The 14,966-nt window shown below is 50.5% G+C and overlaps 1 protein-coding gene across 1 annotated transcript in view; it reads right to left on the bottom strand.

The window, feature by feature from the left end:
- The window catches only part of KDSR (3-ketodihydrosphingosine reductase), a 46,192-nt gene that overhangs the window by 17,288 nt on the left and 13,938 nt on the right, over positions 1-14,966 (bottom strand). The window contains exons 4-7 of the mRNA XM_006122887.4: positions 12,049-12,114; positions 11,836-11,931; positions 9,012-9,203; positions 3,667-3,750 (exon numbers count right to left, since the gene is read on the bottom strand). Of these exons, the coding sequence (XP_006122949.1) occupies positions 3,667-3,750; positions 9,012-9,203; positions 11,836-11,931; positions 12,049-12,114 (438 nt within the window). The remainder of the gene's footprint in view (positions 1-3,666; positions 3,751-9,011; positions 9,204-11,835; positions 11,932-12,048; positions 12,115-14,966) is intronic.

Genomic DNA, 14,966 nt, shown 5'->3' with positions numbered 1-14,966 from the left:
GCCTCCGGGGAAGCCGGCGGGGGGGCATCCCAGGCGCGCCTGGGCTGCTCCCCCGCCGGAGCCCCTCCGCGGCTTTCAAAGCCTCGGGGGAAGCCGGCGGGGGGGCATCCCAGGCGCGCCTGGGCTGCTCCCCCACCGGAGCCCCTCCGCGGCTTTCAAAGCCTCGGGGGAAGCCGGCAGGGGGGCATCCCAGGCGCGCCTGGGCTGCTCCCCCACCGGAGCCCCTCCGCGGCTTTCAAAGCCTCGGGGGAAGCCGGCGGGGGGGCATCCCAGGCGCGCCTGGGCCGCTCCCCCGCCGGAGCCCCTCCGCGGCTTTCAAAGCCTCGGGGGAAGCCGGCGGGGGGGCATCCCAGGCGCGCCTGGGCCGCTCCCCCGCCGGAGCTCCTCCGCGGCTTTCAAAGCCTCGGGGGAAGCCGGCGGGGGGGCATCCCAGGCGCGCCTGGGCCGCTCCCCCGCCGGAGCCCCTCCGCGGCTTTCAAAGCCTCGGGGGAAGCCGGCGGGGGGGCAGCCCAGGCGCGCCTGGGCCGCTCCCCCGCCGGAGCCCCTCCGCGGCTTTCAAAGCCTCGGGGGAAGCCGGCGGGGGGGCAGCCCAGGCGCGCCTGGGCCGCTCCCCCGCCGGAGCCCCTCCGCGGCTTTCAAAGCCTCGGGGGAAGCCGGCGGGGGGGCAGCCCAGGCGCGCCTGGGCCGCTCCCCCGCCGGAGCCCCTCCGCGGCTTTCAAAGCCTCGGGGGAAGCCGGCGGGGGGGCAGCCCAGGCGCGCCTGGGCCGCTCCCCCGCCGGAGCCCCTCCGCGGCTTTCAAAGCCTCGGGGGAAGCCGGCGGGGGGGCATCCCAGGCGCGCCTGGGCCGCTCCCCCGCCGGAGCCCCTCCGCGGCTTTCAAAGCCTCGGGGGAAGCCGGCGGGGGGGCAGCCCAGGCGCGCCTGGGCCGCTCCCCCGCCGGAGCCCCTCCGCGGCTTTCAAAGCCTCGGGGGAAGCCGGCGGGGGGGCAGCCCAGGCGCGCCTGGGCCGCTCCCCCGCCGGAGCCCCTCCGCGGCTTTCAAAGCCTCGGGGGAAGCCGGCGGGGGGGCATCCCAGGCGCGCCTGGGCCGCTCCCCCGCCGGAGCCCCTCCGCGGCTTTCAAAGCCTCGGGGGAAGCCGGCGGGGGGGCATCCCAGGCGCGCCTGGGCCGCTCCCCCGCCGGAGCCCCTCCGCGGCTTTCAAAGCCTCGGGGGAAGCCGGCGGGGGGGCAGCCCAGGCGCGCCTGGGCCGCTCCCCCGCCGGAGCCCCTCCGCGGCTTTCAAAGCCTCGGGGGAAGCCGGCGGGGGGGCAGCCCAGGCGCGCCTGGGCCGCTCCCCCGCCGGAGCCCCTCCGCGGCTTTCAAAGCCTCGGGGGAAGCCGGCGGGGGGGCAGCCCAGGCGCGCCTGGGCCGCTCCCCCGCCGGAGCCCCTCCGCGGCTTTCAAAGCCTCGGGGGAAGCCGGCGGGGGGGCATCCCAGGCGCGCCTGGGCCGCTCCCCCGCCGGAGCCCCTCCGCGGCTTTCAAAGCCTCGGGGGAAGCCGGCGGGGGGGCATCCCAGGCGCGCCTGGGCCGCTCCCCCGCCGGAGCCCCTCCGCGGCTTTCAAAGCCTCGGGGGAAGCCGGCGGGGGGGCATCCCAGGCGCGCCTGGGCCGCTCCCCCGCCGGAGCCCCTCCGCGGCTTTCAAAGCCTCGGGGGAAGCCGGCGGGGGGGCAGCCCAGGCGCGCCTGGGCCGCTCCCCCGCCGGAGCCCCTCCGCGGCTTTCAAAGCCTCGGGGGAAGCCGGCGGGGGGGCATCCCAGGCGCGCCTGGGCCGCTCCCCCGCCGGAGCCCCTCCGCGGCTTTCAAAGCCTCGGGGGAAGCCGGCGGGGGGGCATCCCAGGCGCGCCTGGGCTGCTCCCCCGCCGGAGCCCCTCCGCGGCTTTCAAAGCCTCGGGGGAAGCCGGCGGGGGGGCATCCCAGGCGCGCCTGGGCTGCTCCCCCGCGGCTTTCAAAGCCTCGGGGGAAGCCGGCGGGGGGGCAGCCCAGGCGCGCCTGGGCCGCTCCCCCGCCGGAGCCCCTCCGCGGCTTTCAAAGCCTCGGGGGAAGCCGGCGGGGGGGCATCCCAGGCGCGCCTGGGCCGCTCCCCCGCCGGAGCCCCTCCGCGGCTTTCAAAGCCTCGGGGGAAGCCGGCGGGGGGGCATCCCAGGCGCGCCTGGGCTGCTCCCCCGCCGGAGCCCCTCCGCGGCTTTCAAAGCTTTTGAAAGCCGCGGAGGGGCTCCGGCGGGGGAGCGGCCCAGGCGCGCCTGGGATGCCCCCCCGCCGGCTTCCCCGGAGGCTTTGAAAGCCGCGGAGGGGCTCCGGCGGGGGAGCGGCCCAGGCGCGCCTGGGATGCCCCCCCGCCGGCTTCCCCCGAGGCTTTGAAAGCCGCGGAGGGGCTCCGGCGGGGGAGCGGCCCAGGCGCGCCTGGGATGCCCCCCCGCCGGCTTCCCCCGAGGCTTTGAAAGCCGCGGAGGGGCTCCGGCGGGGGAGCAGCCCAGGCGCGCCTGGGATGCCCCCCCGCCGGCTTCCCCGGAGGCTTTGAAAGCCGCGGAGGGGCTCCGGCGGGGGAGCAGCCCAGGCGCGCCTGGGATGCCCCCCCGCCGGCTTCCCCGGAGGCTTTGAAAGCCGCGGAGGGGCTCCGGCGGGGGAGCAGCCCAGGCGCGCCTGGGATGCCCCCCCGCCGGCTTCCCCCGAGGCTTTTTAAAGTTTTGGTAACCGCTACTTCGCGGTTCGACCATCGCGGATTCACGTATATACATAATGTAATGAAAAAAGTCCGCGAAGTCGTGAATCCGCGATGGTCGAACCGCGAAGTAGCGAGGGTTCACTGTATATCAGAATAGTTAGGGAATTTTTATTTATTTTAAACAAAAGCCTCCTGGCAGACACACTGGAGGAAAGAAATATAGAAGAATTACATTAAGGTATGTAATACTAAGAGAAAAAGTTTCCATCTTACATTATGGCTAAGGTTAAGATTTTATAATGGGAATTTTTCAAAGTCATGAACAGGTTGCAGACAATAAACAATTCATCTAAGCCAATGACCTGTCTGAGTGTGTGTATGTGAAAGTGGGCCAAGGGCTGACACAGAGGTAATCATGGAGGTCTATTCAAATTGCATGACTGGTGAAAAAAAGTCACCAAAATCTGCCCTTAGTTACACCCTTGAAAACTACTTAGTTCAAAGATGAGGGTAATAGAGCAAAGTTTGGCCCATATTAGTCAAATACGTTTTACACTTTAAATATTAAGCAGCTAAGTAAGACTTTTGTTTCTGTTAAAACAGCATTGAAGCAAAGTAGATTGATTTACAACTGTTGACACTGGTCCCACTTCTACAGCATTTTCAGCAAGACTTTGTAAGGAACATTTTTTAAATGTATTGTAGACTGTTATATTTAAATACTTTTTTTTCCATTGAACTCAGACCTCTGACCTGAGAACACGATTTTTTTACAAGTAAATTGATTCTGAATATTCCTGCTGGTACTGAACTTTAACTATCAAATGTTTATCATTATCTAATGACGTTTAGGATTTTTTTTTTAAACCTATATTATACAACATTAATGAACACAGCAGACAATATTTATTATTTCAGAAGAGACAAATGCTGGACATGTATGCAAGATTCTTTATGAATTAAATTACCTTTGTTTTGCTTTCTTCTGCAAAGCCAGGTGTGTCAGTATCTGGAGGATAGGCAACTGTGACATAGATGTTATAAGGCTTTACCTGTGTTTTGGGAAAACAATTGGGTCTCTTAATATGAGGAACATATTGTTAAGTTTAATATATTCATACTAACATTCTATTGTGATAAGAAGATATTTCAAGCAGGATTAAAAAAATTCTGAAAACCTGTACACAGCCTTGCAACCAGCAGGATCAGGCCTATAATTTTAACAAGGAAGCATAACAGGACAGCAGAAAATTTGAAGAACAATTAACTGGTAACTGTTTTTTACATGTCTTAATTCCAAGTGTAGAAAGGAGAAACCTGTATTCTAAGTTTAAAAAATTGAACGTATGAAAAGTCACAACACAAGGGATGCACAGCATAGGGATGCACATAGCCCCAATAGCCATTAGGGATGTAAAATCCCTTTTAATCAGTTAACTGATTAAATGTTATGTTTAACTGGTTAACCACTTAAAACAGCAGTGGGCTGCTGCGTGTGTGTGTGTGTGGGGGGGGTTGGGAAGGGCGCAGGAGGACCACACTCCAGCCCGCCCACTCTCACTGGTCTATACTGGTCTCGCCTGACTATATTGGAGTGTCCTCCACCCAGTGGACCAAGCTGGGCTGGAGCAGCCTCCCATGTGCATTTTATTTTATATTCATCTCCACATGGGTCATTTACAGATTTAAAAAAGTATAAATGGTAAATTCTCTGTAACCTTAAGTCTTTAACCCAGGGGTTGGAAACCTATGGCTCACTCAGGAGTCAAATATGGCTCACAGCTTGAGCTCAGCTCCCCCTCTCTTCTTCCCTCCCCCGCAATGGGGAGCCTGTGCTGGTGATCCAGCCCCTTGCAAGATGGAGACAGCACCAGCTTCCTGCATTGGAGAGGGAGAAGGTGGCAAAAGCCCAGAGTCTCGCGGTGCAATCATGGAAAAAGCCGCAGCCACAAATGGCTCCTTGCACATGCTCCTTCTCTTCCTCCCCCAGCCGGAGGAACAAAGCTACAACATACGCACTGTCTGGAGACTTTTCTTGCTGCTCTATTGGTCAGAATCTGGCCAACAGAGTAGCCGGAAGCCATGTCTAAGACAGGAATCCTGATAGCAGTGCTGGGTGCAAAAGCAGACTTGGTCGCCATCTTGCCCGCAAAGGACCCCGTTGCTATGGCAGTGTCCCCACTGCTCCGCGCACTCCTATGCCCCCGCCTCATGTCGTGCACTTGCACCCGCCGAAGAGCCCTGGGAGGCCACTGGAGTCTGTCATCAGCCTGAGCACCTTCTTCCTGGATCCCATCTGTGCCCGAACCTGCTGGCTGGACTCCCTGTGTGCCTGGTGAGGCATGGCCTCCATTTCACACTTGCCCTTGGGCCACTAACTTATTCTCTCTCTCTTGTGGAACAATGGCTGGCTGTCACTTGGGAATGACTTGCATCTCTTACAATGACACTGGGGGGAAAAGTAAGTGCGGCCTTGACCCTGCATCCCCTTCCCTCTGCACCAAGATCCTGCACCCCCAGCCTGCTCCTGTCCCCTCCTTCCTGGCCAGACACCAACCCCCAGCCCAGACACCCACCCACACCCTGCTCCTGCCCTCTACCCCTGGCCAGACACTTCCCCCAAGCTTGCTCCTGCACTCTCCCCCTTGGCCAGACATCCTACTCCAAGCCTGCTCCTGCATCTTACTTCCCACCCAGATCCTGCACCTCAATGCCTATCCCACTCACTGACAGGTGTGTCCCCACACACACACTTGGAGAGCCAAGGGAGTGAGACATCTCAGTTGGGTGTCAGATCAGTGAGGGTTGGAGATTTTTGGAGGGGTTTTTTTTTGGGGGGGGTGGGGGGAGAAGAGTCTTCTTAATTTTGTGGTCTCCAACAGATTTTTCTGTGGGTCAGTGACGCACAAAAGAAAGACAATGTTGAAACCTTTTGTGTTGGACATAGTATTTTACTTTATTTAAAAAGGCCTGGCCAAAAAGTCCCCAATTGGGACTCAGCCCCCATCTGGCCGCAACATTGTGACATGCCTGCACCACCCCACACTTCATCCTTAAGCCTATCATACACCTGAACCCCCTGCCCTGAGCCCCTCATGCACTTCAACCCAGACTCCTGCACCCCCACACCTGAAGCCCCATCATAACACTCCTGCACCCCAAGCCCGTGCCCATCACACGCCCAAACCCTCCTGCCTCGAGCCCCCCATACACCCAAACCCAGAATCCTGCACTCCCACATCCCCAGCCATAACACTGATGGAAGACAACCTGAACAGTGCATAAAGCTGGATTTGACCAGTTATGATGTAAACTTCAAAAGAAATGTGCAAAATGATGCAATAGCAGAAGTCCCATTAAATGAAGTCTGTGAGTACAATGTTTCACTTATGCTATTATTGATCATTATGTCAATTACTGATAATATTAAATTGTATATTTTCAGTCATGCAAATGGACTTTCTTATATAGCTCTTTATTGACCACTTGTTCTGAATTTTGATGTAGTTTGGCTCTTTGGTTTGAAAAGGTTGTTGACCCCTGCATTAAACCACAATTTGAGGATTTCAGTAACTCAGAGGTTAGTGGGTTTTTTTGTTTTGTTACAGGAGTGCCCTGCAATGTGTAAGAGGTCACGACAGTCCCTTCTGACCTGAAAGTCTGTAAGTTTACTTAAGTACAGGCAGTCCCCGACTTACGCGGATCCGACTTATGTCGGATCCGCAGTTACGAACGGGGCTGCCCCAGAGTACACGGACTGCGGGACCTCGCGGTCCTGCCGCCCGTGTACTCTGGGGCTTTGCTCTGCGTCTTCCTGGTCTGCAGACCAGGGAGACGCAGAGCAAAGCCACGGAGGGGCTCGGGCAGTGGGGCAGCCCAGGCGCGCCTGGACTGCTCCACCGCCGGCTTTCCCGCGGCTTTGCAAAGCTGCGGGGGGGCTCGGGCAGCGAGGCAGCCCAAGCCGCCTGGACTGCTCCGCTGTCGGCTTCCCCGAGGCTTTGCAAAGCCGCAGGGGAAGCCGGCAGCGGGACAGCCCAGACGCCCCGCGGCTGTCCCGCTGCCGGCGTCCTCAGAGGCTTTGCTCCCCGTCCCCCTGGTCTGCTGGTCTCCAGCAGACCAGGGAGACGGAGAGCAAAGCCGCGGAGGACCCAGGCAGCGTGACCGCGGTGTGTCTCGGTCCGCCGCCCGTGTCTTCCTGGTCTGCTGGGGTTGGGGGGGGCGCAGCTAGTATGCCCCCGGCCCCCCCCCCAGCAGACTAGGCTTTTCTCCGGACGCCTGTGGCAGAGCAGCTGGGGTGCTGCCGGTTGGTCCCGCAGCGCCGCTTTGGGCGCTACTGGTCCAACCCAGCAGCACCCCAGCTGCTCTGCCCCAGGCGTCCTGATTTAGCTGCTGCTGAAACTGACCAGCGCTGACTACTGGAAGCCCGAGGCAGAGTTGCTCTGCCCCGGGCTTCCTGGAATCAGTTGCTGATCAGTTTCAGCAGCAGCTGACTTGGGGAAGCTTGGGGTTCTTAAGTTGATTCTGTATGTAAGTCAGAACTGGCGGTCAGTTTCAGCAGTGGCTGAATCTGGACACCAGTTCCGACTTACATACAGATTCAACTTAAGAACAAACCTACAGTCCCTATCTTGTACGTAACCCGGGGACTGCCTGTACTGCTCTGCTCTTAGAATCGAGAAAAAAAAGTCACGTTTTTAAACAACAGATGGGGGGGGGGGGGGGGAGGGGGCTGCGTGTGTGTATTATTCAGAATTATGGCATCTTACTTAAGTTTAAAATGATTTTCACTGTTTTATCCTTCTATTGTAACTAAAAGAGCTGATTCTAAAGCCTTCTCAAGCATCAGAATTATTTACTGAGCTTAATTCAGTTATATTTGTGCAACTTTATAAACAATAAGGGGGTTACACAGCTGTTGCTGAAGGCTTCATGTAGTATGCAACTATTTGTCATTAAGAATGCACAAAGCTTGACTGTGAAAACAGGCCTAACAGTTAGAAAAATCTTTAATTATAAACTAAATATATTTCATATAAAATGTATAGACAAACATGACTTTGTTTTTTCCTAATCCCTTTCAGATTGGAACTGCACTTTTAACAGGGTGTATATAATCTATTAGAACCAGTCAAGTTTCATTTATATAATCTACTAGCAGATGTACCCAGAGTTACTTCAGACCTGAACAATTTTTTTGTAGTAAATTTTTATTTTATTTTAATTTATTTTATTTTAATTATTGGATTTTTCAAAAATGAGTGAGAGTTCAGGGGTGAGGAGGGTCAAGAGATGGGTGGCTTAGGGCTGAGCGGTTTGGGGGGGGGGGCTCAAGGCACAGGAAGAGAAAATAAAGGCAAATGGGAGGTGCAGGGCTCCAGGCAGGGGGCTCAGGACAGAACTGGGAGGTGGGGGGGCCTACCAAGGCCTCCCATGGCAATAAGGGTGGTGCTGCTCTGGCGGCGACTCCTCCCAGGGGAGTGGGTAGTGCAACCCCCAATTGGCCCCCCGCAGCCTACAGGTTGTCGAGGGAGAGGAATAGGCTCCGGGGGTTACCCCTCGCTCTCAGTCTGCTAGCAGTCTGGGGAGCAGCCAGTCTCCAGAGACTGCTTCCCTCTCCAGTGCCCCCCAAGTGGCCTGCAGGCTGTTGGGGAGGGGAGGCTGCGAGGGTCCAGAGGCTGTTGTCAGCCTCCAGCACCCTCCTTCCCAACATAGCCTGCAGGCTGTCTGGGGAGGGGCCAGGCTGTGGGGGCTGCTCCCAGCTCCAGAGGCCACATACACCCTGTGGCTGGCAGGCTCTCCATAGGGGCTAGAGTGGGGCTCCTGGTTTGGAGCAGGGGGGCTATTTACCTGGTCTGGAGACAGGCAAGACAGTGGGGCCCCACTGGCCACTTTCTTGGAGCTGCAGCTGCCTCCGTGGACACACTCTGTATTGCATTCCTCCTCTCTGTGCCCCTCCCTTTTGTGTTTCCCCCCCTCTTTGCCTCCTCCCTTTCCATGTTATGGAAAACAGTCCCATTCCTGGCACTTCTCATTTTTCAGGCACAACCAAACCTTGACCTTGGTTTAAATTAGGATAAGAGGAAACTGCATACCAAATTTGGTAGTCTTAGCTCTTACAGTTTAGGAGGAGTTCTTGAACAAACAGATGCAGACAGATGGACTCAGACAGACAAATGCACTCTAACAGATAGATAAAGGCTGCCATCTTCTTAATTGGGCTTAATGTGCAGAAACATTTTAGTACAACGGTAGCTCAAACTGTACATAAGAATGCAAGAGATGCAACAAGTAGCTGAGAAATAATCAATCATACCTCCATTTGCAGGGCTTCAGCAAATCCTCGAAGAGCAAACTTTGTTGGAGAATAAGCTGTGTAACCAAATAATCCCAGTTGTCCAGCCTGAGATGATACAAACACAATCCTTCCCATTCTTCGTTCCTTCATGGTAGCAATTACTGCATAGCTGGGGTAAACACTACCCAGATAGTTGACTGCCATTAACCTCTGTGCAAACATCAATATCATATTTGAATTGTAGAGATGCACAATTTGTATTGCTCAACATTTTTCAGCAATCAATACTATTTATATCAGTCATAACACAGCAATAATAAAAGGATTATAATTAGTTGGGTCAGTTAGTATAGGAAAGATAGTTATATCCCAAGTTTAGAGTATTATACATGTTTGAGAGGAGAAACTTGACTACACACACATGTACCTTTAAAAAAAGGTATCTATATAGCCCAATGCCATCTAGTGTATATAATAATGTCTTCAGACTACATGCTGGGCTTCATGTAAATAAAATATGCTTAGCAACTTTCAACTACTGGAATCTGAAGATGGAGAAGGCATTTTTCACCTGTCAAGAACATAATGTCTAGCAGTGTTTCTTAAACTTTTTAAGACCAAGGAACACCAAACAATTGTTTTTAATGAGGAACACCAAAGGGGGGGGGGGTGACTGCTTTGTGGGACACTGGAGTGCTGCAGAACACAGTTTAAGAAACACTGATATATAGGCATATGAAAATATATCATGAAGAATAAAAGTTACTACAAACTTTAGATAGTGCTCAATTGTTTCAAAGATAGGTAGGAAGAAGGTGGTTTGTGGTAAAAAAACCATTAGATTTTGGGTATTATCCAATGACTAGCAGGGTAGTAAAAGGAGAGAAAAACATGCTGAATTGTGCCTCCTGCACAGTGGTATTGCAATTAACTGACAGAAGACAGTGGAAGATACTGAATTATCATGTTAAATATAATTTTACAACTTATGCTTAAACATCTTTGTAGTGTTTCACTTTAGAGTACAGAAAAAAAAATACGCATTATATATGGGGACCAGAAAGACAGAATTAACTTTACTTCAATTAACACTTCAACAACAACAACAAAACTTAGCCAATCTTTTTGAGTCACAAGTAGGGATGTAAGCAACTAGTCACTTGACTAATCGCTTTCCCACCTGGCTGCCTCTATTAGAGGCACAAAGAGGGGCAGGAGGGGGACAGGAGACGGTGCTTGGGGAGAGCTGATTGAAAAGCTGGTTCTCCCCAGCACTGTCTATGCGAGGGTAGGGGAGGGTAGCGGGGACCGGGCGCAAGCTGGGAATCAGATGTCCTTGCATCGGGTCCCTCCGCCTCCACGGTGCTTCAGCTTTTTAAAATGTTATAAGAGCCTGCATGCTCTGAATATATTTTAAAAGGCAGAACGGCAGCAGGGTTAGCTCCAGGGGCTGGGAGCTAACCTTGCTGCAGCTTCCCCACTTGCCGACTAATCGACTAGTCCATTTGTTGAAAAAATTAAATTGAACATCCCTAGTCACAAGATTTCTTACAAGATCAGATCATGTGTCCAGACTACAATCAGGCAACAACTAAACTGTAGAATAATTCAATATTCTGACCTGCTAGAGGGCTAATATTCAAAGAAAGGACCAAATCCTGACTCCTACAAATTTTGCATGGGAAGACCTCCATGTGGATCAAGAATGAAATCCTCCCACTTAGCCATCGAGCTCCAGAGCTGCTAGAGCAGTATCAGGGTGTTGCTCAAATTTTAACTTGTGTTTTCTTAAAGTGAATCCATTGTCCATGTTCCACACAAAAATGGTAACTCAAGAGATGCCAGAGAGCCACACTTCACAATCCACAATGGGACAAGGATCAACACTTAGTGATATTAACTATTGACTATTTATGTAAACATGGGACCTTTTGAAATTCTAGTGGTTCCATGTTTGCATGCGGGGGGGGAGGTGGTGCCACGAGAGCCAATATGTGCGGGGAGCCAGTCTGAAAGCTGCTTCCCACGTGTACCACCTGCTCCTCTACCTCCCGCAGGGTGAAGACACAGCTTAGGACTCTTCAAGCGTACAGTGTTTAAAATGCTATCACTTATGTATTAATTCTGAATAAAACCTAAACATAGATCTTTGTCTACTACATTGTATAATCTGCACTACCAGTCCCCTAGGGTGTGTCTAGACTAAATGGCTCCGTTCACGGAGCCATGTAGATGAGTGTACTCGGCAAAGGGAAATGAAGCAGCGATTTAAATAATCGCCACTTCATTTACATCAAAATGGCCACCGCACTGTGCTGATCAGCTGATTGTTGGCACAGCGCGGTAGCCTAGAACCCTTTGTTGTCAGATCCTTTATGCCTCGTGAAAAAACTGACCATAAATCTGTCCTAAATTTCTCAAATCTCTTAAATTTATTATATCATGTGAAGAACGTGCTTGTAATTATTTCCATTCATTGGATGTTTCTTGTTTAGAGCTAATGATCTTCAATTATCAAACTCCTAACGGAGTTCATTGGAATTGTCCTTGTTTTAAAAAAAGCACACACACAAAGTGTGTTTTCATTTTTTGGGGGAGGAAGATACTTAAAAACCACCACAAATTAGTGTCTACTGTCCACCTGTCTCCCTGTCCCTCTATGTATCTATACATAAAAACAAAAACGATCAACATTCAAAGTTTCAAATTGTGACTTGAGTACATATATTTTCAGCATCCAAGACCACAGAACAGACAGTTTTCTAGATTTAAACAGTTAGGCATTCGTAAGAAATTATACTGAATTATCTGTTAGAAGAAAAAAAAAATCACGCATACTCACTTCAAAACAGCTCACTTCAAGATCTTCAAATTTCCCCGTAATTGCTGTTCCTGCACAGTTTATAAGCATGTCAACGGGACCCAACTTTTCTTGAGCCTATACAAAAGTTAGTATGCATACTGGTAACAGGGAAAATATTTTTTGTACATTGCAGCAGCTCAAAGTGTTACACATAAGGAAAAAAAATACTGAAAACAAACACTATTTTCTTACTTGTTTAAGGACATTTTCCACATGTCCATAGTCTTTAGACACATCAACAGATATACAAAGCACAACCTAATAAAGAGAAAGGAAACAAAAGATTTAACAATGAAACAAACAGAATAAATATGTTATCTCTTTTAAAATGTTATAAAAGTCAAATGTTTTTCTGAAAAATCAAAATATGGTTTGGCAAAAATCAATAAGAAGGAGTTACTGAAGTGCAGGATATTAATGCTTCAATTAGACTTATAAATAGTACTGTCTGTGTAATCATTAAGTCTGAGAAAAATCACTTATGAGTTAACCTGCTAAGAGAGGACAATCAAGTCTAATGGTTTCAAACAGTGTAATTCAATTTCAGCAGTGTCGATTTAATGGACTGATAATATGGTTCACTGACATGTTAAAAATTGCAAGCAAACTCATTTAGGTAGTTTCTGCAAGTCACAAAAGTCACTGGTTTGTTTTACGGAGTTCTTTGGAAATTCAGGATTAACACTGATTTTAAAAATACAATATAAAGCACAAGAGAAACAGCATTCTTTTACTTAATTTCATGCTAATGGGGCAGTCTCTAAAAACATGTTTTTCTTTTCTACAAGTCATTTATCAATGGGATAGTAAGCTTGTAGAACAAGGTTGTTCTTAAAAAAACCAAAAAAACCAAATCAAAACACACACACACACACACACACACACACACACACACACACACACACACACACACACACACACACACACACACACACACACACACACACACACACACACAATGTTGGCATGCTTCTTAACTGGGACAGATGCCAGGAAAAGATTCCATGGAAAACATTTCAATGAGTAATTTGTTAATCATACACAATTGTGGCAAATATTTATGATGAGAAATGGTCTCATGTGGTCTCCTTGAAGGTACTTCTGTCATGCCTCTAGCCATCATCTTTCTCTCCCTCCAAATTAGGAATTTATGGTCTCCTAAATCCTTCTCCTGCAGCTCACTTTGATCACTTTAGCAAGTCTCAGTTTACTTTAGTACTCAGGATATTAAATTTTACTGAGTTTACTTCAGCACTAGAGATTTTTCATCAACTAGTCGATCAGTCAATAAGCGGGGAGCCACAGTGGGGTTAGCTCCCGGCCCGGGAGCTAACCCCACTGCAGCTCTGCCTTTTAAATGGATTAACTGCCGATTCTCAGCTCGTGCCCAGTCCCCATTACCACCCTGACTTCCACAGAGATGGTGCTGGGTGGGATATGGGGGGAAACCATCTTTTACCAGCTCCAGCTCCCACCTTGCTGCCTCTGATGGGAGGTGGGCAGAGACTAGTCCAGCAAAAGCTAATGGGATAGTTGACTAGTTGCTTACATCTCTATTCAGCACTGTCATCCTGTTCTCTATGGGAGCAATGACAGGGTTAACCAGGGACCAGCCAACCTTTATAAACCAAAGTATTTATTCAGAAGGAAAGCATCACAAAGAAAATGTATCTTGACAGACAACAAATAGCTTACATGCACACCTGTCTTACAGGTGTCACCATGTTATGAATGGAGACCCTGGTAAATTTCAAAGCCCTTCAAAACTCTCTTGGTCGCAGTATCATTTCAACATAAAACTGACCCTTCTTCTATAGCTGTGTGTGAACTACAAGCAAGGAGTACGATTTCCCTGCTTACACACACACATATGCACACTAGCTTGATAATCAATAGCAGTGTGGCCACAATACCACAGTATGATGAAGCTCCTAATTTCACACTTGATCCTGCGCTTCTGGTAAGCACTAGACTGAGAATTATCTTTCTCCATCTGAGGAAAACAGCAACTCCTGGTCTAGCTGCTCACCTCAGTGGCTCTCAGCTCTGAGTCTAAACCTTTTACTTCAGGGGCAAGATGTAATCCAATTTAGCTACTCTCATCATTGACATAGCGGGGAGGAAAAGGGAAAAAAAAATCCCTTAATCTGTGGTAGCCTTTTTGGATGTGGAGACAACAGTCTAGATTTCTTAACTCACTCTCCTCCCACGCTACCAGGGACTTATCACCCTCCAATTTCTGGGGCCTAAAAGGGAATGTTATTTGGGCAGGGCTCTCCCTTCTCCTCACCTTTATACCTGTAGGGTTCCTTCCAGGTATCTGACAGTGTCTCTACAGTTCCTGCTCTCCAGCAGTGAGTCTTCCTCCCATCACTCCTAATAGACTTGCTGTTACTTTTTTTGTAGCCATCTGGCCTGACCCCATCACAACAGGTAGTGGCTGAGTAAAAGCCAGACTGGAACCAGATTCAGCCAGGCCTCTGCTACCACAGCTACATTTTTATTTATAGTCACATTAGCTCAATGAGAGCTGGAACAAGTATATACACACAACCAGGGTAATCACATCCCTAGCTTGTAGAGTAAACACAGCCTATATTAAAAGTCAGTCATTTTACATAAGTTCTTACTTTTGTGTTTGCTTGACCTGTAGAACCTGGTCAAAAATAGTATATGCAAATTCCATCAGGGGATGCTATCTCTGAAGACTCGTTTACTGGTGCAGCGATTCACCACACTTCCCACCATATTTATTAGTTCCTAATTGTTTATTCACACTTTTGGTGTTTCTACTCATCACTCCTTACCACAAATGCATTGGTTTTCCTGTTCCAAGATTTACCCCTTTCCAGTTCAGCAGGTAACATCATAAGACCAGAGAAGAAACCTATTTTTCATTAAAAATAAAAAAATAAAAAAAAGTTTCCCAGTTCTCCACAGAAAGGGAACCCCCAAGTAAAGGGATGTGAAACAGCATCGGATTACACAATTTTATATTTGTATACTCCCTGATAACACTTTTCTTTGGGGTCCATGAAGTCTACAACTAGTCTGGGAGACAGAAAACAGTGAAGAAGAATCTTGGGCCAGGAAAAAAAAATATAGCTAGT

Source organism: Pelodiscus sinensis, chromosome 2, assembly GCF_049634645.1.
Source record: "Pelodiscus sinensis isolate JC-2024 chromosome 2, ASM4963464v1, whole genome shotgun sequence".
Lineage (NCBI taxonomy): Eukaryota > Metazoa > Chordata > Testudines > Trionychidae > Pelodiscus > Pelodiscus sinensis.
Note: the sequence above shows the minus strand (reverse complement) of the source record. Positions and strands in the feature narration are given on the sequence as shown.